This window comes from Marmota marmota, unplaced genomic scaffold (genome assembly GCF_001458135.2).
Source record: "Marmota marmota marmota unplaced genomic scaffold, marMar, whole genome shotgun sequence".
Taxonomy (NCBI): Eukaryota; Metazoa; Chordata; class Mammalia; order Rodentia; family Sciuridae; genus Marmota; species Marmota marmota.
The window spans coordinates 3,895,661-3,918,691 of NW_026000138.1; the positions used below are offsets into that span (position 1 = coordinate 3,895,661).

Here is a 23,031-nt window from a genome sequence, read left to right on the forward strand (position 1 = left end):
TCAGCTGGTGTGTGTTTCCATGATGGGAAATGTCCAGAAGGCGTGTCTCCACAGCCAGTGTGGCAGGGTGGAGCCAGGAGCTGGCGGCAGGATGGAGGGCCGTTTAGCTGACCAGGCCTCCCTGGGTTGAGGGTGTGTGATACTGTGGATGTACTAAAGCTCCCGTTGGAATGGTGCATGTGTTCATGTGTGTTTACTACAATTGAAAAAAACTAATGAGGAGGAGGAGGTGTGAGCAGGCGAGGGCGAGCCTGGGTGCCATCCAAGACACGGCCCACCAGATGCGCGGCAGGCATGGGCAGAGCCTCCCCAGAGCCCAGGTTTGGGAGCCGGGCACACATGCTGTGGTCGGTGGGTCCAGGCTGTGGGAACCCCTGCCTCATGCTGCTTTCTTGGCAACGGCTGTGTCTCCCTTTCTCCCTGCAGAGCAGAAAGAGGGGACGTCCCCAGCCGTGCCCACGCTGACCGAGGGGAGCCGCCTGCCCGGCATCGCTGGGAAAGCCCTCCTGACAGAAGCCTTGCTGCAGAGAAATGAGGCCGAGAAACAGAAGTGAGGGCCGAGGGACAGCTGGGCTCCCTGGGCTGGCAGGGAGCAGGGAGGTGCCCACCGCAGGGAGTGCAGGTGACAGGGAGGGGGCTCGGACCCCAGGAGGCCTGGGTCTGATCTGAGCCTCGCCACAGGGGCTCGGTGGCAGCCCTGGGAGTTTACGGCACTCGCCAGAGCCTCGGTTTTCCCATCTGAAAAGTGGTGCATTAGCGTCTCCAGAGAAACAGAAATAGCCGGATTTTTCTTTAATGGAGTGTGTTTTGAGGACTCAGCTCTTGCAGTTGCGGGACTGGCAAGTCTGAGATGAGCAGAGCAGGTGGCCGGCGGGACCCCAGCCACAGAGGTACTGCCATCTTGAGGCAGAACCCTTTCTTCCTCAGTTCGCTCTTAAGGTTCAATAGAGCCAGACTTGGTGGAGCAAGACTCTCAGCCCAGCTATTCAGGGGGAATCTCCTGAGCCCAAGACTGTGAGACCAGCCTGGGCAACGGAGCAAGACCCTGTCTACAAAAAACAACAAACAAACAATGGGGGGGGAAAACACCTTCAACTGATTAGATGAGGCTCACCCACTGTGTGACGGTCATTCTCCTTTTCGTAATTCAGCTCATCGTAGACCTCAGTCTACTGAGTGTCTGCACCGAGAGACCTGAGTTAGTGTGCAGTTGGCAGACACCTGGGGACAGTGCCCTAGCCAGTGGCATTTGCTCCTGGTTGGCTATGGGAATGAAATTAGATGTGTCCATAGGTGCGGGGCCCAGGCACAGTGCACAGCATAGACAGCTACCTGCAGTTGGTGCCCTGGGCATTACCCAGGCCAGTGGCCCTTCTTGGATGTTTTGTGGCAGTCACTGTATTCATCCCTGCGTTCATTCACTTTTTCCTCCCTTATCATTGATCACCCATGTTTATGGACCCACCCTGGGGACACTAAGGGACAAATCAGACCAAGCCCCCTGCCCTCCTGGAGTGCGCTTTCATTGAGTGAGGCGACAGATCAATGGTGGGTTCAATAACAATAAGTTAGGAAGAAAAACTAAGCCAGGGAGGGAGCTGAAGTGGCACTGGGATTTTAAACGGGAGAGCCTCACCGAGCAGGTGAGCAAAGCCCTAGGTAAGCAAGTCCTGCAGATATGAGGGGAGGACGTTACAGTGGAAACAGCCAGTGCAAAGGCCCTGAGGTAGGAGGCCGCTGGCCATGACTGAGCAGCGAGATATGTGAGACTGGAGGAGAGTGGCCAAGGGAGAGATGGGTAGACTGAGGACTCCTTCCTGTAGTCACTGAGGCAGGCAGCCTCAGGCCCCAGCTCTGTATAACCTTCCAGTCCTCCTAGGAGAGGCTTGGACACTCCTGAACTAGACTCACTGAACACCCATACTCCTGCCATACCAGGGCCCGTGCCTGCCCTGGACAGTGACATGGAGGGCACACACACTAGGAAGGCCCCCTACTAGGCTGGCCCTGCCAGAAACCCCGCCTCACAGACCAGGCCACTTGGTGCTATACAGGTTGGCCCCCTGAAATGCTGACAGGGACTTAGCAGAGCCAGCCATGATGGGGGCCACCCCACCAGCAAGACAGCAGGACAGCAAACCCTGAGTGCCACGTCTCTGCACTCCCTGAAGACAGAGGCGCAGGTTACAGGGGGCAGGTGACAGACAGGGAGCCAGGGTGAGCCCAGCACGGGGCCAGCGTGAGCAGCCCGTCTCCCCACAGGGGCCTTCAAGAAGTGCAGGTCACGCTGGCAGCCAGACTGGGGGAGGCAGAGGAGAAGATCAAGGTCCTACATTCAGGTACGTGCCCCGTGCCACCCTCACTCCAGGCTCCCGGGGGCGGGGGCAGCGGCAGCGACAGCGAGCTCTGCTCACAGGGCTTCTAGAGCGAGGCGAAGCTCGCGCTGCTCCCCAAGGGGTCTCCCCTCCTGCCCGCCCCGTGTTGCTGAGGAAGGAGAATCTGAGGCAGAGTCAGGTGGGGGGCTGACAGTGCCTGCAGGGGCCAGGGGACAGCAGTGGGGAGGGCTGAGGTCTGGGCGCTGGTGAAGCCAAGCCTTGTCCAAAGAGGCAACCACATGGCCACACGGGCCACACCTGCCAGGCATGGCCACCCGCCGCCCCCCACCCCTGTGGCCCGGCCTTCAGTTTTCCTACCACAGTCAGAAATCAGAATCCACAGGGACCAACCCTGCAATATCCAGAACCCTTCAGCTTCATTGTGCCTCCCTGTCCCCTGCATACCAGTCAGAGCCTCAGGGTGGGCCTGGAGGGTGCTAGGGGCTTGTACCCCAGCCTCCGGGGCAGATGGCACCACTGCCCCCACTCCCACCAGGGTCCCTGAGCTTCCACCCAAGGCCTCCCACCTGCCCCGCCCTGCCCAGCCCCACACCCCTCGCCCCAGTCCAGAGCCCCTCTGGGGACAGGGCACACACTACCTGGTGCCAGTTCTAACCAAGAGAAAGGTCCCCGTCACTGCCTCACTCTGCCTTCCTACACCCAGGGTGGGTCCCCCTCCTGGGAGGGCTGCCCCATCCTGCTCTGGGGTCAGGCCTCAGTTGCCCTTTTACTTCTCCCAGCGTTAAAGGCCACGCAGACGGAGCTGCTAGAGCTGCGTCGGAAGTACGACGAGGAGGCCGCATCCAAGTAAGTGAGCGGCCAGCTGGGTCAGGCCTCCCCCGTCCCTCCACACAGGCCTCTACCCCCACCCCCTGAGATGTACCTCCTCCCCTGACCCTCCAGACAGACCTCCTCCCCGTCCCCCCTGACGGTACCCCCTGTCGCCCGCAACACGCCCCCTCTGTCGCTGGAGACGTCCCTCCTCCCTGGCCCTCCAGACGCACCGGCTACCTCTGAACATCCCTGATGTGCTCCCTCGTCTGACCCTCCTCTTTGATCCTCTGCCCGGCGGGGCCCCTTTCCATCTCATACCGCTGCTCCCGCCATCCGGGTGCTATCTGCGTGCCACTCACCATGAATGACATCCCGTGCCTGACCTGTGGGGCTGCCGAGCAGGGGTCTCCCCTTCACCCCGTCCCCACTCTCCAGCCCTACAGTCCAGGTGACATCATCTAACCTGCTCTGGGCTGGAACGTTTTTAGTCACTCATTCCATAAACACTTACTGAGTTGCTGCTGCTCACCTAGAGGGTCTTGGGGACACATTAGACAACGTGCCCCTCCCCTCAGTCAGAAAGGAGGCAGACAGCAACTGAAACAGTGATGACCGTATTTGCTCCCAGACACTATTGAGCACTTACTGTATGCCCAGCATCATTATTAGCACGTGGTAAATGCTATAAAGGAAAGTACTGGCCATGGGCAGAGAGGGTATGGAGAGGGCTCAGGGAGGGCTCGCTGGGGAGGAGGCCTTCAGGGTGAGGAGCTGCCCTCGAAGAGCCCCCGGGAAGGTGCTCCAGTCAGTGGGAACAGCTTATGCTGGGCAGGTCCTCAGGCCCGTGTGGCCTTATAAGTCACCAGATGCTCCCCAGCTCCCTGGGTCACCTACACCCATGCTAGGCTACCCCCTAGTCCACCACTGAAGGATGCCCTGAGGCAGTGGAGGAGGCCTCCCCCACACTTGGGAGCTCTAGAGAGACACAGGCTCAAGGCCTGGCAGGGTCTCTCCAGAGAGTGGAGCCCTGGGGAGGCTGGGAGGGTGTGGTGCTCAGGCCCTATTCCACTTCCCCGCAGCCTGGGTTCTTTTCTTCCCAGCCTGAGCTCTGTGGGGAAGGTGGCCTCCTCAGCCCCCATTGCAAGACTCGGGTTCAAGCAGAGGCTGGGCTGTCAGGATGGGGGGCTTGACAGCTGCCAGAACCCCCCCTCAGGGCCTCACCTTTGTGTCTCAGGGCAGATGAGGTCGGCCTGATCATGACGAACCTGGAGAAAGCTAATCAGGTGAGGGGTGCTGGCGGCACCTGCTGTGGTGGGGGCGCCGGGCCTGGCAGGGAGTGGGGAACTGGGGGTCACATGCCTCTGAGGACTAGGGCCAGTGCAGGTGTGAAGATGCCCGCTCAGCCCGAGGTTTGCAGGGCAGCACTGCCACAGGCAAGCCACCATTTCCTGAGGTGATTGAGGGGGGCGTCTTGGTGGGGGACACTGGAGCTGGGCTTTGAGTCCATGTGCTGTCTCCTTGAGGAGAGACATCAGGCAGAGGGCAGAGCAAAGGCCCAGAGCTGTGGCTCTTCAGGCATAGGGCAGGGGTGCTCCCTCCTGTGGAGGACACTCGATAGGAAGGTTGATCCCAAGTCCCTGTCCCTACAGGACACTAACAAAATATGCAGGCCCGACCTGGCCCACCCTCCCTGTTCCCAAGGACATGATTTCCAACTGGGCCCCTCGTGGTGCTGAGACTCCATGAATCCCTACTGTCTGGCCCTGACAGGGGCAGTATTCCCTAGGAGGGGCAGGAAGCCCAAAGACAGTGCCAGGTGACAATGGTGGTGGTGACCACAGTGGCTTCCCTGAAATGACCATTAAATGAGCCGTATTTTTATAGCCCACATACATATTCAGCTTTTTTTTATTTTTTTAAGTTGTTGATGGACCTTTATTTTTTTATTTATTTATTTATACGTGGTGCTGAGACTTGAACTCAGGGCCTCATACATGCTAGGCAAGTACACTACCGCGGAGCCCCAGCCCCATCCCCGCCCACATACATATTTAGTTTGATTTTTTGAATGTGTAATTCCCCAGTGAAGTTACACAAGGGGCTATCAGGAAATTCTAGTTGCCCTCCCCTGCAGCAGCTCTGCCAGTTTCCAGGGTCTTCTTCCAGCGATGCCCAGTCCATGCACACACCCGTGAATGTATCCATTTTTGACTTCTTTTTAAAGCAAAAGCGAAACCCTATATGCACCTTACTTTCCCTGTGGTCTGTCTGGGATCCTTCCACGTCTAACTTAGTCCCTCCTCTGGTTGACACCTCCGTACCCAGTTCACATTGAATGGACGCACCGTCACCAACCTAGGGACAGAGGGCTCACATTTTCAGCTTTGCAGTTCACGCGGTCTCCATCACAGGTAGTCAGCTTTGCCGTTGCAGCCTGAAAGCACAGATGATTTACCTGTGGAGGAGCATGGCTGCGTTCCAATAAAACTTTATTAATAAGCCCAGGCAGCAGGCTCTGCTCGGCTGACCCCGGCCTAACCAGGCCCCTACTGATAAGCATTTATGGTATTTCCAGTCTTTTCCCTCACAATCGATACTGTAGTGAATGAGCTTGTACAGAAGTGTACAGACGCACAACCCAATATGTAGGGTGGAGTTTTCCAAGTGGATTTGCTGGGCAAAGGGTGTGTGCATCTGTGATTGCAGATGTAGCTAAACTGCTGCTCCCTCCACCAGTGCACAAGGATGCCTGCTTCCTGAGAACCTCACCAGCACTGCGTGTCCTCAAACTTTTGCATCTTTGCCAATCAGTTTTTTATTTTATTTTATTTTATTTATTTTGTGGTATTGGGATGGACCCCAGGGTCCATGTTAGGCAAGTGCTCTACCACTGGCTATATCCCAGCCTTTTTTTTTTTTTTGAGACAGTGTCTCACTCAGTTGCCCAGGCTGGCCCTAACTCTGATCCTACCTCCCAAGGAGCTGGGATTCCAAATGGGCACCACAGGCCAAGCCAGATAGGTTTTTTAAAAGAGCTCTTAACAGTAGTTTGAATAGGAAACAGTTTAATAATGTCTCCTTTTTTTTTCCTGAGTATTTAACTAAAATCTGCTCATTATAGAAAAATACGGAGAAGAAAAATAAACATCACCATATCAAGTTTTAATATCTATCTTTAATATCATCCTGAGCATGGCTGCAGGGATTCTGAAAACAGAGCAGGTACCTAGTGTCATTCACTAAATAACAGCCAAGCCAGTGAACCCTGCAGAGACCAAACCAGAAGCAGATGTCGTCCTTTGTGTACCAGAGTCTCTACCATAGGCGAGGACCTCCTAACTGCCAATCTGCAAGGTTATGTAGGAGAGGGACCTTCTGCCAGTGGGAGAAGAAGAATCCATCTATCTCCCAAGTGCCATGGATACAGGGCGAGGCCCTTGGAGTGTGCGCACATCTCTCCAGAGGCCACCTCAGTCTCCCCACTTGAAACGCAAGCACAGTCCTCCAGGGAGGAAAACTTCCCTCAGGTCCTGCTAGCTAACCAGCCCACAGTTTGTTCCCAGGCTCTTTTCTTTCTTTTGCAGTGCTAGGGAACAAACCCAGAGCCTGGAGCATGCCAGGCACGAACTGTACCACGAAGCGCCACCCGCAGCCCAGGGTTCGCCTTGTAGCCCGGATCCTGAGTTCATTCACATCTTCTCAGAACACCCCGACTGTGCAGAAACGTAAACACACTTTTGCTACTGCCCCATGTACCCAGAACTTCTTCCCCAAAACAGAACTAGCTTGAATCCTTTCTGCCACAAGACAGGGTGCCAATAAATAAATTACAAATAAATTAAACTGTGAATATGCTATACATGGGTCTCTGTGTGCATAAAGTGGGCACAGCATTCTAACTGTCAAGGTCAACCGAAGTTAAACATAATCACTATGACCTGCTACACCAGCTGAAGTTATAAATGTAACCATAGGGCTGCGGTGTGGCTCAGTAGTAGAGCGCTCACCTGGCATGCATGAGACCTGGACTCCAGCTTTAGCACCACAAAATAAAAATAAGAAAACAATAGCTCTTTTAACTTTCAAGTGATGGCTCAAGTAATACACCCTGATGAATGCCAGTGAAATGAACCAATCATGGATACACCTGCACGGCACCAAGCTAAGATGCCTAATGATGAGTGCATTTTACCAAAATCACTTAATTTGTGAAGCAACCCTGTGAAATAGCTGCCTTTACAATCGCCATCTTACAGATAGAGTGACCACGCTGGGAAGAGGAAGCCTCTTGCCCAAGGTCACACAATCACAAAGTCCTAAAGTGAGAAGCTGAGCTCAGATTTCTCTCCAAGACTGCAAGACCGTATTGCTAACATTTAGATGCTTCCTTCCAGACTCAGAAACTTTTTGAAGAGTTGGCTCTACCCTAGGCCAGTTTAGCTAACCGCTGGGTTCTGACTGTAATTGCTCAGACCCCTTCTGATGTTTTCCCCATTTCATAAAAAGGGGACTGAGTCCTAGGAAGGGATAGTGACTTGTCCAGGGGCCTGCAGTGGCTTGTGATCTGGGGACCCACCTCTGGGACTTGTCCCACATCAGGTGCTGTGAGAGCAGGGAAGGCTTGCCTTCCACACAGCCGGGCCAGAAGCTTCGCGAAGCAGACAGAGTGACTAGAAATGGGGGCTTTCTAGTGCCCTCACCAACCCCTCCCTCCTACCCTCGTGGAGGGGAATGTTCTCTTGGGGTCCCATGCACCCCAGCACAGACTGAGCCTCCTCAAGGGAGCCACACAGATCCTGTCCTCCAACTCTAGAAAAAACATGGGGCTGCTTTCTTTGTTCCCAGCCCTGAGCCCTGCGACAGGCCTTCCAGCTCCAGGACTGGGTCCAGGACCAAGAAAGCAGGCAACTGCCACCTGGGATGTGGCAGGGGGGGTGTCAGAGGGGCAGAGTAGGGTCTGACGCACCTGCTCACCTCCTGACCACCTGTGTCCCTCCCCCTCCCCAGCGCGCTGAAGCCGCCCAGCGGGAAGTGGAGAGTCTCCGGGAACAGCTGGCCTCTGTCAACAGCTCTATCCGCCTGGCCTGCTGCTCCCCGCAGGGACCCAGTGGGGTAAGGATGGAGTCTGGGAAGTGTGGGGGGAAGCCGAGGGAAAGAGTGGAAATACTAGGTAGGTGACACATTGTGGGTATGCGCTTCGTTGTGAAATCGTGAGCAGGGATGTATGTGGGTCTCTGTGTACAGCGGGCACCGTGTCCTAATTGCCAAGGTCAGTGCATAGTTGAACGTAATTACCACAACCCCTTCACCAGCTGAGGGTGTTAATGTAGCCACAGTTCTTGTGACCTTTCAAGCTCGAGCCTCCACATGCCTTTGTTTAACAGGAAGTCTAGTACCTTCCTTTGGCAGCCTCCTTCACCCCCACTTGTCCAAGAATGCCAGGAGCTTTCTCAGGCCACAGAAGGTCATTCCCATGGCCAACTGCCAAAGGGGTGAGTTTGAGCAAAGCGCAGCAGTGCAGCTTTGGTGGCTGCCACCAGGTGTCACTGTTGGACGCTTGGTTTGCACCACATGGTGTTCCGGAGACTAGGATGCTCTGGCTGGCTTCCAGGCACTAGCAGAACTATAGAGAGGCCATGCCTGATCCGAGGCGCAGGGCTCCTTGTCAGCCATTATTCCCAAAGCAGCTCGCGCAGGATGATTCCAGTGGGGGTTCCCGCCCCGACCACATGTGTGAAGGGCCAGTTTCAACCTGACGTCCTGTGTTGAGCCTGGCTGATCCACTCATCTTTCTCTTTCCTACTGGTTAGTGCCCTTTGGCGTTCTGGAATCATTTCTTGTCAAAGGATTTTCGTCAGAGTCACCCCATTCTGCCTTCCTATTGGCAGTCTCCATCCCTCCCGCTCCCCAGAAAGCCGTGGGTGCCTGATGTCAAGCGCATAGCAAAGGGATAGACTCACATTCCTTATGGATTCGGGATACAGTCTGCTCCAGGGTGAATTGCAGCCTTGACCCGTGAACCTGAGGTTGCTGGGTAGTTTTCGTTTCACCTGATACACAGGCACAAGCGTCATGCCTCTCTTTCTGTTTGAATATTAGAATACGTTGGGCTGGGGTTGTGGCTCAGTGGTAGAGAGTTTGCCTAGCATGTGCAAGGCACTGCGCTGCATCCTCAGCACCAAATAAAAATAAATAAATAAAATAAAGGGGGGGAAAAAAAGATGCAGTCATTGCCTAAAAAAGAAAAAATTGGAATATATCTCCACAAACGTGTGTTACTATATTATATGTATGCTTGTGACCTTTGGAAAAGTGACCATGTCCTTAATCTGACTGCACCTCAGTTTCTTTAACTGTACAAGTGACATTTACCTTATAGGGTTGTTGAAAAGATTGTTTGTGAACTGCCTCCAAATGGTGCTTGGCTCATAGTATATGCTCAGTGAATATTTAATGCTCTAATTACTGTGATCAGTGTGTCTTTGGTCCATTTGCTCATGAGACCATGTGGCCTCCTGGAGCACACACGGGTCTCTGTGTGTCGTGGTGCTGTGTCCCAGTGTCTCTGTCTCCTTGCTGCCTGTGTATTTTTGTGAGTGTGTGTGTCAGCGTGAGAATTCAGGGAGGCACATGTGTCTGTGTGCTGGGACTGTGTGGTGTCAGCCATGTCTGTGTCCCTGTGCCCAGGTGGCTTCACAACACACAGGGAGTTCATGGGAGAGAGGAAGAAGGTGAGGAAAGGATCAAGAGCGAGAGCTCACAAGGATGCCTCAGAGAGGAATTTGCCAATGGTTCTTAATTAGCCCCCGTGGAACCCAGCAAATGCCTGTGCTAATCAGCCACGGGGAGCTCGGCTGGTTTGGGAGGTGAGCTTTTCTGAGCACAACGGTGGCGCTCGATGCTAATTAATTTAATGTATTAATGGCATCCGCTTCCTGTTTTAATTGGCATTTATCTCCATGAAAGAAAGCTGGGTTGGTAGCAGTGTATTTGTGTGTGTGTGTGTGTGTGTGTGTGTGTCTGTGTGGGTTTTTCTTTTTCCTTAAATGCTTCTAAGACGTCTTTGTCGCGGAGCCAGAGACCAGCCTGACTTCATGTCCCTCAAACAGCAACCCCTCCAACTTCCTCTGGGACAAAGGGGCCAATTCCTAAAATCAAGAGAAGCCACTGGTTTTGGGCTATCAGCAAATTAGGAGGAAGGAGCCACCCATAGGTGGCTACAAGGTCTGTAGTCTAACCCTGAGGTCCCTTGTCACCTGGGGCAAGATCATTGCTCTAGGGAAGAATCTGAGTTCAGAAACCCAAACCTTTGTCTAAGCCGGTCCCTCCGCCGCAGCACCCAGTGGCCAATGCACAGCTGCGGCCTATTGTGGTCGCTCCTCTTTAATCACTGTTTTAAGGGGAGCGTAGCACACACACAGCATGATTCACATGCCCCTCAGCACTCCTGGACTGACAAGTGGAATGTTCCATCCTGTTGGGGTTCCTGGGCCAGGAGGCCAGCCCTGTGGCCCCCCATCCCACACCCTTTGGCCCTCAACGCCCCCTTTTCCCCCAGGAGAAGGTGAGCTTCGCCCTGTGCTCAGGGCCTCGGCTGGAGGCTGCCCTGGCCTCCAAGGACAGGGAGATCCTGCGGCTGCTGAAGGACGCACAGCACCTCCGCAACTCTCTGCAGGAGCTGGAGGAGGCCTCTGCCAACCAGATCGCGGACCTGGAGCAGCAGCTCACAGCCAAGTCCGAGGCCATAGAGGCAGGTCTTGGTGGGAGACTGGCAGGTGCCCAGGCAGAAGGCAGCTCCTGAGCACCGGCCAGGCTCACCCTCTTCGTTTTACTTCCAGAAGCTAGAAGAAAAGCTCCAGGCACAGTCGGACTATGAAGAGATCAAAACAGAGCTGAGGTACAGTGCAGGGTGGGACGGGGCCAAGTTCTCACCTCCCTCCTTACACCTGCCCATGCTGGGCTCCTGTCGCCTCCCCGTGGATACCAGGCATGTCAAAGTTTGGCTGCCCCAATCCTTTTCCATCATGGCCCCCTGCAAAGTGGCCGTCTTGTCCTGGGTGTGGTAACCAGGGGTTGACAGATAAGTGCAGCCCTCCAACATGGGGTCAGCTGCTGCAACCACTTCCAGGGACACCCTCACCTGCTGACAAGCCTTCTGCTTCCCACCTGTGGTTGCAACAGGTCAACAACAGACACTTGCCCCTCGGCATTCCTGGGGATGGGTTCCGGGGCCACCCACAGTGTCTTACACAACCCATATGAAATGGCATGGTGTTTGCTAGAACCAGCACACATCCTCATGTGAACTTCAGATCACCTCCAGGTTTCCCGTGATACCTAATGCACTGCTGATTCATCACTGCTCTGGAGTGGATTCAGTGCGAATTTTAAGTTTTGGTTTTTAGAACTTTCTGGAATTTTATTTCAAATAATTTCTTTCTTTTCTTTTTTTTAAGCAGTGCTGGGGATTGAGCCCAGGCCTTGCACATGCTAGGCAAGCATTCTACCACAGAGCGGTTTTGCCAGCTCAAATATTTTCTGTACCTGGTTGATTGGAGCCACAGTGCAGAGCCCCCAGACACAGAGGGCCCTGCGGGTGGGAGAGGGGGGATGGGAGTGGCTCTCCATCAGAGATGATGAGTGGGCTGATGCCCCTTACAAGACCTTGCCTGCAGCCCGGGGGCCTGGCTGACCTCAGGCCTCTGCACTTTCTCCTGCAGCATCCTGAAAGCCATGAAGCTGGCCTCCAGCACCTGCAGCCTCCCCCAGGTAAATGTCCCTGCCAGGTTCTCATCTTCAAAGGAGGCTGCCTGTGGGGCCTCCAGCCAGCGTGCCTTCTCAGGCCTGCTTCCTGTCTCCTCAGGGCCTGGCCAAACCTGATGACTCACTACTCATAGCAAAGGAGGCCTTCTTCCCAGCACAGAAGTTCCTTCTAGAAAAGCCCAGTCTTCTGACCAGCCCTGGTAGGGGAAGAGGGATGCTCCCTGCCCTCCTGCTCCCATCCTGCTCTTGTCCACCTGCTCTCCCTGCTCCTGCTCCCCGCCCTCCATCTCTCCGTCCTCCTGCTCCCATCCCCCTGCTCCCGTCCTCCTGCTCCCTGTCCTGCTCTCCCTCCTCCTGCTCCCTGTCCTCCTGCTCTCCGTCCTCCTGCTCCCTGTCCTTCTGTTGCTCCCTGTCCTCCTGCTCCTGTCCTCCTGCTGCTCCTCGACCTCCTGCCCCTGTCTTCCTGCTCCCCGTCCTCCTGCCCCCATCCTCCTGCTCCCGTCCTCCTGCTCTCCCTCCTCCTGCTCCCCGTCCTCCTGCTCCCCGTCCTCCTGCTCCCCAAGCTGCTGTGTTCCTCTCCTGGCTCTGCCTCCTGCCCTGCCCCACATGCAGCTCCCTTCTGTCTGGCTCCTGTTCTCTCTGTCCATTCCCCTCCCTGCCTCTCTCTCTGCCTGGCTACTTTGCTCCCTCTCTCCCTCCGTGTCACCATCTCTGTCCCTCTGTCTATCGCTCTTGGCATTCTAGAGGAGGACCCTTCAGAGGACGACTCCATCAAGGACTCTCTGGGCACAGAGCCATCCTACCCCTCCCCTCAGCAGCTGCCACCTCCACCAGGACCTGAAGACCCAATGTCCCCCAGCCCTGGGCAGGCCCTGCTGGGCCCCAGCCTGGGACCTGATGGCCCGCGGACTTTCTCGCTGTCCCCATTCCCCAGCCTGGCCTCAGGGGAAAGACTGGCTGGGGACACATTGCTCTCCAAGCACATGATGCCCCCGGCCCCCTTCAAGGGAGAGGCAGGTGGCTTGCTGGTGTTCCCTCCAAGCTTCTATAACACCAAGCCCCCCACGGCCCCAGCCACCCCAGCCCCTGCCCCTGAGCCCCCAGGGAGCCTCGAGCCTGCCGATGGTGGCGGGGGCAGTGTGGCAGGCACCGGGGCAGAGGAGGAACAGCTGGACACAGCGGAGATAGCCTTCCAGGTGAAGGAGCAGCTGCTCAAGCACAATATCGGGCAGCGGGTGTTCGGCCACTATGTGCTAGGGCTGTCCCAGGGCTCCGTCAGCGAGATCCTGGCCCGGCCCAAGCCCTGGCGCAAGCTCACAGTGAAGGGCAAGGAGCCCTTCCTCAAGATGAAGCAGTTTCTGTCAGATGAACAGAATGTGTTGGCCCTGAGGACCATCCAGGTGCGGCAGCGAGGTGAGCACAGCCCGCACATCTTGGCCAGGCTCAGGCACAGGGCTGGTCCAAAAGCCCACTCTCTGCCTCCCTGCTGTGTGACCCGAGGCAGGTGATTTCGCCTCTCTGTGCCTCAGTTTAGTCCTCTGCTAAAACAGAAAACACCCTCACGCCCTCCGTCCTGGGGTCTGTCCTGGTGGGGACCCCTCCAACCCTCAGTTTACCCATCTGTGAGATGGCCTGGGTGGACGCCATCCTTGCCAGAGTGGATTTTTAGGTTCCTTGATGTGCAGGACCTGGCTCTACCTCACAGACACCAGGTTTGGATCCTGGCTCAGCCACAGCCACTGGCTGGCCACTCAGCTCCCCCAACTGCCCTGGGCCTCGGTTCCCCAGCCGTCAGCCTCCTGGAAAGTCCTGGGGATTTCAGGGGCATAAAGCACTGACCACTGAACCTGGCACCTGGTGACTGCTCCCAGCGCCAGCTGCGGCAGTTGTCGTCACTGTTGTCGCCATGTGTGCTTTATTCATCAGGTTTCAAGCCAGAGCAGCTGAACATCCACATTTCACCACACAGACCATACGGCAGCCCTGTGCCCGCAGGGCAGCCCAGCCCCTGCTCCTGGGCCCTGGACTCCCATGCAAACCCCACCACAGATGCCTTTTGCCTCCCCCAGGTAGCATCACTCCACGAATCCGCACACCTGAGACGGGCTCGGACGATGCCATCAAGAGCATCCTGGAGCAGGCCAAGAAGGAGATCGAGTCCCAGAAAGGGGGTGAGTAGACTCGGCCGGCCGTGGGGAGGCCTCCAGGGCTGCCTTGAGCAGCGGGCTGTTCCCCAGGGGGTTCCAAGGGGTCTGAACCTCCCAGACCAGAGGGATCTTTTTAGAGCACATTTGTGGTCATGTCAGTGCTCAGGTCTCTCCACGGCTCCCTGCTACCCTGGATATCAAATCCCAGCCCCTCAGTAAGACTCCAGGCCCTACATCTTCAGACTCCCCCTGGGCCCTCCACACCTCTCACAGTCATGGTCTCACCCAGGTCCCTCTCACAGTCTCTCATTTTAATTATTACATCTCTCGTTGCAATTCTATGCTTCTGGTATGGCTGTCCCTTCCACTGGTCTGGGGGCTTTGTGCAACCGGGGACCAGTTTACACCCCCACCCCCATTTGATCCTGGAGCTCAGTGCAGTGTGGACCACAGCTACTTGAACCAGGATTGCTCTGCTCTTCATTTTGCAGGGTCAGCTGCCCCCTGGTGGCTCCTCAGAGCAGGCATCCCAATCTCCAAGCCTCCTGTGGCTGAGAGCAAAGGAGTTTCCCCAGGTCCTGCCCTCTCCCGCTTCCTGGAGAAACAAAAGGAGAAGGGCTTGAGCTGGGGGAACCTGTGCTGCCCCGCCCTAGGATCCCTTGAGCCCCTACACTATGCATTTTCTTCTCTGTACACTGCGGTTTCTTCTGTGTCAGCTTTGGTATCAAGATAGGGAAGTAAGCAGTAAACGCATCCAGCGTTAGACCTAGGTTAGGACCTGGGTGAGACTTGTCAGCGGAGCGAGGAGAGCTGCCGAGAAGCAAGCTCCTGTCGGGCTGGGGTGAAGCTCAGCAGGGAGCAGCTGCCTGTGTGCATGAGGCTCTGGGGAAATGTCAATGGCAGCCTCACAGCAGAGGAAAAGTCTGCCCTAGTGGGCCAGCCGGGGGGGGCTTTACATTCAGGGTCTACACAGGACTCAGAAGAAAATTCCCAAGGTCGCCACCAAGCCCCTGACCAAGCGAGTGCAAAGCAGAGAGTACACCAGCCTCTGCCCCAAGGAAAGGACCGTGGCTGCCTGTCAGCCCAGGGTTTGTACTTCAGGGAACCAAAGGAAAGTCCATAACGGGGACAGAGATTTACATACAAGCCGTTGCTCTATCCTTCTTTACTAGAGTGGCAAACTGGAAACAACCTAATATCCCATCAATGGCACATGCAGCCGTTAAAGACAGAAAAATTTTTTTTCCCTGTGGTTCTGGGCGTTGAACCCAGGGGCTCTCTACCCCTGAACTATACTCCCAGCCCTTTTAATTTTTAATTCTGAGCTAGGGTCTCACTAAGTTGCCTAGGCTGGTATGGAGCTTGGGATCTTTAGCCTCCAGAATCACTGGAAGAATTTTTTTTTTTTTGTCAACGACATTTATTTTACTTTTTTATATGCGGTGCTGAGAATTGAACCCAGTCCCTCACACATGCAAGCACTCTACCACTGAGCTGTAACCCCAGCCCTGGGAAGAACTGTTAATGATAAGAAAAATCATTCATGTTGATACTGAGTAGAGACAAGCCAGGCTCTATCCCACCTAGCAAGGATGATCCTTCAGTGCCCGTAGCATGGAAATCAGACTCAGAAGAAATAAAGAGCATGTCTCATGTAGCAGCCTCTGGACAGAGAGAAGGGGATTTTTTTTTTTTTAACAAACTCTGCAGAACACTTTTTTTTTTTTTAAAGAGAGAGTGAGAGAGAATTTTTTAATATTTTATTTTTTAGCTTTCAGTAGACACAACATCTTTGTTTGTATGTGGTGCTGAGGATCAAACCCGGGCCGCACACATGCCAGGCGAGCGCGCTACCACTTGAGCCACATCCCCAGCCCGAGAAGGGGATTTTTTTCTCCCTACGTTCTGCGCTTTTTGTGACCTTTTTTAAAATTGAGGTAAAAATTACATACTATAAAAACAATTTAAAGTGCGTGATTCAGTAATGTTTAGTACATTTGTCCTGCTATGCAGTGATCATCTCCACCTAATTACAGACACTCATTGCCCCAAAGGACACCTCATGCCCATTAGGCTGTGGATCCCATCCCACTCCCAGGGCCCTCTGCAGCCCTGGTCTGCGCTCTGCGCGAGTGGGTTTGCCTGTCATGAACACACCGTGTAGGTTAACTCATCCAACAGGTGGCCCTCTGTGTCCAGAGTCTCTCACGTCACATCATGCTTTCAAGGTTTCTCCAGGTTGGAGCAGGGCTCTGTGCTGTGCTCCTTTCTATGACTAAATAATAAGACTGATACTTTATTGCTGGATTACTTTTTAAATTGGAAAAGCAATAAAAATTATTTGAATGGGTCTGTGGGAATCCCTCAGGATGGAGCCTACACAGAGAGAGGATAGAGAAAGGTCACGCTGCCCCAGCCCAGGCAGGGGTGGGGGGCCCAGCACTGGAGAGGCTGCCCGAGAGCAGAGGATGCACCTATCTGTCTGCTGGTTAACTGTCACCCTCAGGGTTAAGTCACAGATCAGTCTGTCCCTGGTGTATGACAAATTCTCATGGAAGCTCCTGGAGAGGCCTTCCCCTGAATGTGTATTTGTATATACACCCACCCACCCACTCACCCACTAACTCACTCACCCACCCATTCACCTATTCACTCACCTACTCATTCACTCACTCATTTATTCACTCATGCATTCTCTCGCTCACTCATATCATAGAACCATCCTCTGGGAGCCTGTGAACCCACCCAAGGTATAGAAAATCCCCAGTGTCTCCCATCTTCTGGCATTTCACACCCTGCTGCCTGCACTCTGAGATCCTTTATCCTAAATTTTTTTTGTGGCGCCTTTAAGTTTGTCATTTGTTAAAAAGATTGTTCACTGAATTGCATACTGTTTATTTTGCTTGCTTGGGAGCTTTATAGAAGGCATGTTATGGCACACATCTGCAACCCAGCAACTCGGGAGGCTGAGGCCGGAGAATATCACCAGTTCAAAGCCAGCCTAGGCAACATAATAAGACCCCGTCTCAAAATTAAAAAATAAAAGGGGCTAGGGATGTAGCTCAGTGACTCAGTAGTGGAGTACCCCTGGGTTCAGTCCCCAGGACTGCATAAGTCAATAAACACACATAGAAGGCACATTATACTGTGTCATCTTCATCTTCTGGGACTTGTTATTTTTGCCCACTACTATGTTATTAAGAGTCACGAAAAAAAAAAAAAAAAAAAGAGTCACGCATGGCTGGGCTTGGTGGCACACGCCTACAATCCCAGTGGCTCAGGAGGCTGAGGTAGGGGGATGGCCATTTCAAAGCCAGCTTCAGCAGGAGCAAGGTAATAAGGAACTCAGTGAGACTCTGTCTCTAAATAAAACACAAAAAAAGGGCTGGAGATGTGGCTCAGTGGTCAAGTGTCCCTGAGTTCAATCCCTGGTACCAAAAAATAAAGATTCACGTATGGGCCAGGTATGGTGGCACAGGTCTCAGGCACAGGAGGCTGAGGCAGGAGGACTGCAGGTTCTAGGCAAGTTAACAAAACTGTCTCAAAGTAAAATAAGGGCTGAGTGTGTAGCTCAGGGGCAGAGCACTTACCTAGCATGTGCCAGGCCCAGCACCACCAAAAAATAAAAGATCCACATGTGGCTTTGCAGGGTGGTTTCCTTTGTCACTGCTGTAGAGTAGTTCACTGTCAGACTGTGCCATTATTTGTTATCCATTCTCGAATCCATGGGCATTTGGATTTGTGCCACTGTTTTGCTATAGAATAATCAAAGAAGCATCTTATGTGCTACAGTGTCTTCCTTGTCTTTGATCATTTGCTTAGGTGGATCATAGCGTGTGAAAGACAGGTCTTTCTTGTGTTATATTATCCTTGTGAACACTTCTCCCGCATAGGCTAAAATCAGTCACCAGGACTTTTTGTTTTGTTGTGTTGGGGATGGAACCTACCACTGAGCCATTTCTCAGCTGTCAACCTGACTTCTTAAAAAATTTTTTAGTTGTCAATGGACCTTTATTTTATTCATTTTTAGGTAGTGCTGAGGATTGAACTCAGTGCCTCACACATGCTAGGCAAGCGCTCCACCCTGAGCCACAGCCCCAGCCCCAGCCCCTCAACCTGAATTTTAATGGCAGCCTGATGTCCTGCCATACAGAGGGACCTAACTTACTTAACCAATCCCCATCTGCTGAACACAGAGGTTGACTCCACTTTTTTGTGGTATAAATACTGATGCTTTGAACATCCTTGCCTTCAAGCTGAGCCCTGATGAGGGGCCCCTGGCTGCCCTGTCGTCCTCCCCACAGGTGAACCCAAGAACTCAGCGGCCCCATTGAGCATCACCAACGGCACAGCCTCCACCAGCACCTCAGAAGATGCCATCAAGAACATTCTGGAACAGGCTCGCCGTGAGATGCAGGCCCAGCAGCAGGCCCTGCTGGAAATGGAGGCAGGACCCCGGGGCCGCTCGGTGCCCCCTTCTCCCCCAGAGCGGCCCTCGCTGGCAGCCATGAGCCAGAATGGGGGCCCAGCCTACGTCAAGCAGGAGGACAGCACTGGAGGTGGCAGCGGGGGGACCAGCAGCAGTGCCACACAGACGTCCCTCACGGTCCTATCCCCCGCAGCCTTTGTGCAAAGCATCATCCGGAAAGTCAAATCAGAGATTGGTGATGCCGGCTACTTCGATCACCACTGGGCCTCGGATCGCGGCCTGCTCAGCCGCCCCTATGCCTCTGTCTCGCCCTCCCTGTCCTCCTCCTCCTCCAGCTACTCTGGCCAACCCAACGGGCGGGCCTGGCCCCGCGGAGACGAGGCGCCCGCTGCCCCTGAGGATGAGGCAGCTGGGGGCGAGGATGAGTCCCCCAGGGTGGGCGAACTGAAGGCAGAAGGGGGAGCCCCCGAGGTGGGCAGCAGCGGGCGGCTGGCCTACTACCCAGCCTATGTGCCCCGCACCCTGAAGCCCACCGTGCCACCCCTGACCCCCGAGCAGTACGAGCTCTACATGTACCGCGAGGTGGACACTCTGGAGCTGACACGCCAAGTCAAGGAGAAGCTGGCCAAGAATGGGATCTGCCAGAGGATCTTTGGGGAGAAGGTGAAGGCCGCAGGGGTCGGAGAGGCCGTGGACCCTAGGGAGACTGTGGGCCTTGGGGAGGGAGAGCCTCTCGGGCCTCAGCCCCCAGGGCGCGCCCTGCAAGGATTCCAATGGAGCAGACTCTCCCCCCTCTACAGCATTGCCCTCTCTCCAGGGTCCAGCTGTCCCTGGGCTCGTGGGAGGGAGCCACAGTGCTGCTGTGGGCAGTGAAACACTTCCTTCCCAGGCTGCGAGAATCCACTTACCCCCTCCCCCAGACCTCTGCACTTCCCGTGGCCCAGCCAGTGAAGTGGTCTCAGTGTCCTTGTCCATGTGTCCCTGCAGTACCAGCAGGCTCAGAGGAGGGTGACGGGACCTAAGTGGGAGACACAAGGAGGCTTCCCAGCGGAGGGGGCACTCGAGGCCAGGTTGGAGTTTTCTCAGGAAAGAGGGGGCGCAGCACAGGTGCCCAGCAGGCCCCTGGAGATGAAGAACAAATGAGAGCAGCCTGACACCCAGGGCCTCAGGGGGACAGCATGGAATGGCAGTGTCCAGGGGCCTGCTGACCTTCCCTGCCTGCCTCGCCTACCGCAGGTGCTGGGCCTATCGCAGGGCAGCGTGAGTGACATGCTGTCCCGGCCGAAGCCCTGGAGCAAGCTGACACAGAAGGGGCGGGAGCCCTTCATCCGCATGCAGCTGTGGCTCTCAGACCAGCTCGGTCAGGCCGTGGGCCAGCAGCCCAGCACCTCCCAAGGTGAGTGTAGGCAGGGCCCTCTCGAGGGGTGCTGGTGGCCCCCCAGCTACAGGGCCTCTGTACTTCCCTCTGCATCCCACCATGACTGCGCCCCTGGATATCACACATGCTTCTGGCTGTCTCCCGGTCCCCCTCAGCTTTCCCCCACCAGGGTGATGCTTCTTGGCCCACATCTGAGGCACAGAGCCCCTCATTTACACCTCTGGGGGTGCTGGGTGCTGGAACAGGTAGAGGAAATATTTCGCTCGCCGAGCCCCACCCCACCACTGGTCCAGAATCATCTCTTTTCCTGGAAGACCCAGCACACAGCCCCAGGGGTCTCAGCACAGGGTTTTGGCCCCTCGCATCCACTCCCTCTTGAGAGTGTGCAAGGGAGAGTCTGAGCCTGGCAGGTAAGGAAGCCAGGCTGAGAGTAGCCCCAAGTCAGCCCAGGAGTGGGGAGAAGCTCCCTCCTGCTAACACCGGAGAGCTGGTCTGCTGGGGCCCGGTGAGGGGCCCACCCAGGCCTGCGCTGGGATAAGGGCACATGGCTACAGGATGGACAGCTGCCCTGCCCACTGAAACCAGGGCAAGGTAGAGACAATCCCAGGGCCTGGCTCAGCCTCAATCTCCCCACCTATAAGTAGGGATCAGTCAATAGGACAAAACCATAGTTTAAGTTCATATCAACAGGGATACAGACCAGAAACAGAATGTCAAGTGGCAAAAGCCCAAGTTCCAGGTGACTGTGTTTTATCAAGGGGTGCTGGTGGCCCCCCAGCTACAGGGCCTCCATACTTCCCTCTGCATCCTACCATGACTGTGCCCTGCAGCCACAGCCCCTGAGCACACACAGACAGCCCCCACACTGGGCAGGGCAGGCACCAGGAGCAGGTGGGGAGCAAAGCTTGGGCAGAACTACTGCTTTTTTAAACAAGAAGGGAGGGCAGGGGTGTGACTCGGCGGTAGAGAGCTTCCTTAGCATGCACAAGGTCCCAGGTTCCGCCCCAGCACCACACACACACAAAACTAGCGCTTCGCATGTCCACGTGTGCTGTGGACATCTTTTCATTATGTATCACTGTGCGCGTGTGTGGTGCTAGAGGGAACCCAGGCCTTAGGCCTGCTGAGCAGGTGCTCCCCTGAGCCACGGCCCCAGCCCTGTGTTATCTACAAAGGCTGCAGGGCTTCCCCAGTTTTATTTGGCTGCACTCTGGTGGCTGATCTTGTAGATCACTGCCCACTTCCTTTTGTTGTGGTTTAACCCTTGGTTTGACATAGTTTCTAATTTACAGAAGAACCAGGCAGAACCGCCCGCTCCCTATGTGCTCCACCACTGTCAGCCCCTAATCACACGCTGCGTTTGTACTTTCTCTTCATTTGAGGAATCTGTTGGCAACATTGAATCTCTTCATCAATACTTGAGCAAGTGTCATTGTCCCCAAGTTGCACAACGAGTTGGTTCCAGAGATGCCAACATGCAGAGATGCCCAAGTCCCACATATAAAATGCTGAAGTGTTTGTATGCACCCATGCACAGCCTCTTCTGTGCTTTAGATCAACCCTGGGTGACTCTCAGTACCTGGCACAATGCAAATGCTGTGCAAATAGTTATGGAATTGTATTTTCTTTTAAATTTTTTTAGTAAATTAGTCTTTATTTATTTGTGTGTGTGTGTCTGTCTGTCTGTCTGTGTGTGTGTGTCTGTCTGTCTGTCTGTGTGTGTGTGTGGTGCTGGGATTGAACCAGGGCCTTATGCATGCAAGGTAAGCACTCTACCAACTGAGCTGTATCTCCAGCCCCTAGACACAATTTTTTAAAAAATAATTTTGAACAGTGGTTGGTTAATCCACAGATACCAAACCTGAGGATATTAGAAGCCAACTGTATTTTCCAGAAATACAGAAATGAAACTTTCCACTGGGTATCAATGGCACATAATCCCCAGTGTCTGGGGAGGCTGAGGCAAGAGGATCACAAGTGACAGGCCAGTCTTGTCAACTTAGCAAGATCCTGTCTCAGAATTTTAAAAGGATCTGTGGATATAGCTCAGTAGTAAAGCGCCCCCAGGATTCAATCCCTGGAAAAAAATGAAACATTATCATGATTCATGGTACCTCACCTACCATCTACAATCAAGTTTTATCACTTGTTCTAATTATATCATTTATATATGTGTGTGTCATGTATAAATTATCAATTACACACACACATCATTCCCCCTTGCCGGCATCAGGTTCAGGTCACTAGTATTGAGTTGCTGTGTTCCACTCTGGACATTCTGCCTCTTCCTTTGGCAGTGTGACTTTGCTAAAAGCTGGAGGCCAGGCACCTTGGGACCACCTGGGTCGAGTGTCTCCTGGCGATTAGGTCGAGGCCCTGCCCGTGGTGGGAGCCTCCCAGCAGTGAGGCTGTGTCCCTCGCCGTGTGCCGGGTGGGGGCACCGTGGCTGCTGCCTCTGGTGACTTGGTTTGGGGGTCTTCTCAGAACTGCTACTGGGAGGCAGCTCTTCTCTCTTTGTACTTAATAAGCACTGTGGGGAGACGCTGGGAGACCTGGTGAGCCTCCTGTAGAGGGCCCCTCAGGGACACGACTGGGCCATAGCAGAACAGATTGTTGTCAAGCCCCAGCCTGCCCAGAAAGTGTGTGTCCATGCCAGATGGCAGTGACCACCTCTCTGTCTCTTTGTGGCCCACAGCCAGTCCTCCCGAGCTGCGGTCCTCACCTTCACCGCCCCCAAGCCCCCTGGAGCCTGAGAAGAGTTCCCAAGAGTCCTTGAGCCTGTCACTGGAGAGCAGCAAGGAGAACCAGCAGCCAGACGGCCGCTCTGGCTCCTCGCTGGGTGGGAAGATGCACTCTGGCAGCCAGGCCACAGGAGGCATCCAGGAGATTGTGGCTATGTCCCCAGAGCTGGACACTTACTCCATCACCAAAAGAGTCAAGGAGGTCCTCACAGACAACAATCTAGGTATGGGTAGCCGGAACCAGGGTTGCTGCCTCCTGTCCTGGGTGGCCTCAAGGAAAAGTGCCCATGGTGAGAACCTAGTGCCTTGGGCCAGCTGGAGGTACCAGTCAGCCCAGGCATGCAGGACCCCACTCAAGGCATCTTGACTGGCCTATGTCCCTGTAGCAGGTGAAGGCAGGTCTGAATCCCCTGGAATCCTCAGC

At 54.7% G+C, this 23,031-nt stretch overlaps 2 protein-coding genes across 5 annotated transcripts in view; one reads left to right on the top strand and one right to left on the bottom strand.

Moving 5' to 3' along the window:
- Cux2 (cut like homeobox 2) overlaps positions 1 to 23,031 on the top strand; it is a 195,226-nt gene that overhangs the window by 165,422 nt on the left and 6,773 nt on the right. For 3 of the 4 annotated variants that reach the window (XM_048785597.1, XM_048785596.1, XM_048785599.1), the window contains 14 exons: positions 427 to 550; positions 2,263 to 2,339; positions 3,116 to 3,182; positions 4,384 to 4,432; positions 8,157 to 8,261; positions 10,708 to 10,899; positions 10,988 to 11,046; positions 11,870 to 11,918; positions 11,992 to 12,112; positions 12,657 to 13,325; positions 13,982 to 14,083; positions 18,364 to 19,151; positions 19,725 to 19,884; positions 22,562 to 22,831. In XM_048785597.1, the coding sequence (XP_048641554.1) occupies positions 427 to 550; positions 2,263 to 2,339; positions 3,116 to 3,182; positions 4,384 to 4,432; positions 8,157 to 8,261; positions 10,708 to 10,899; positions 10,988 to 11,046; positions 11,870 to 11,918; positions 11,992 to 12,112; positions 12,657 to 13,325; positions 13,982 to 14,083; positions 18,364 to 19,151; positions 19,725 to 19,884; positions 22,562 to 22,831 (2,832 nt within the window). The remainder of the gene's footprint in view (positions 1 to 426; positions 551 to 2,262; positions 2,340 to 3,115; positions 3,183 to 4,383; positions 4,433 to 8,156; positions 8,262 to 10,707; positions 10,900 to 10,987; positions 11,047 to 11,869; positions 11,919 to 11,991; positions 12,113 to 12,656; positions 13,326 to 13,981; positions 14,084 to 18,363; positions 19,152 to 19,724; positions 19,885 to 22,561; positions 22,832 to 23,031) is intronic. The other variant, XM_048785598.1, reaches the window with a different exon arrangement.
- The window catches only part of Pheta1 (PH domain containing endocytic trafficking adaptor 1), a 64,678-nt gene that overhangs the window by 20,237 nt on the left and 21,410 nt on the right, over positions 1 to 23,031 (bottom strand). The gene's annotated exons all lie outside the window — the stretch shown is intronic.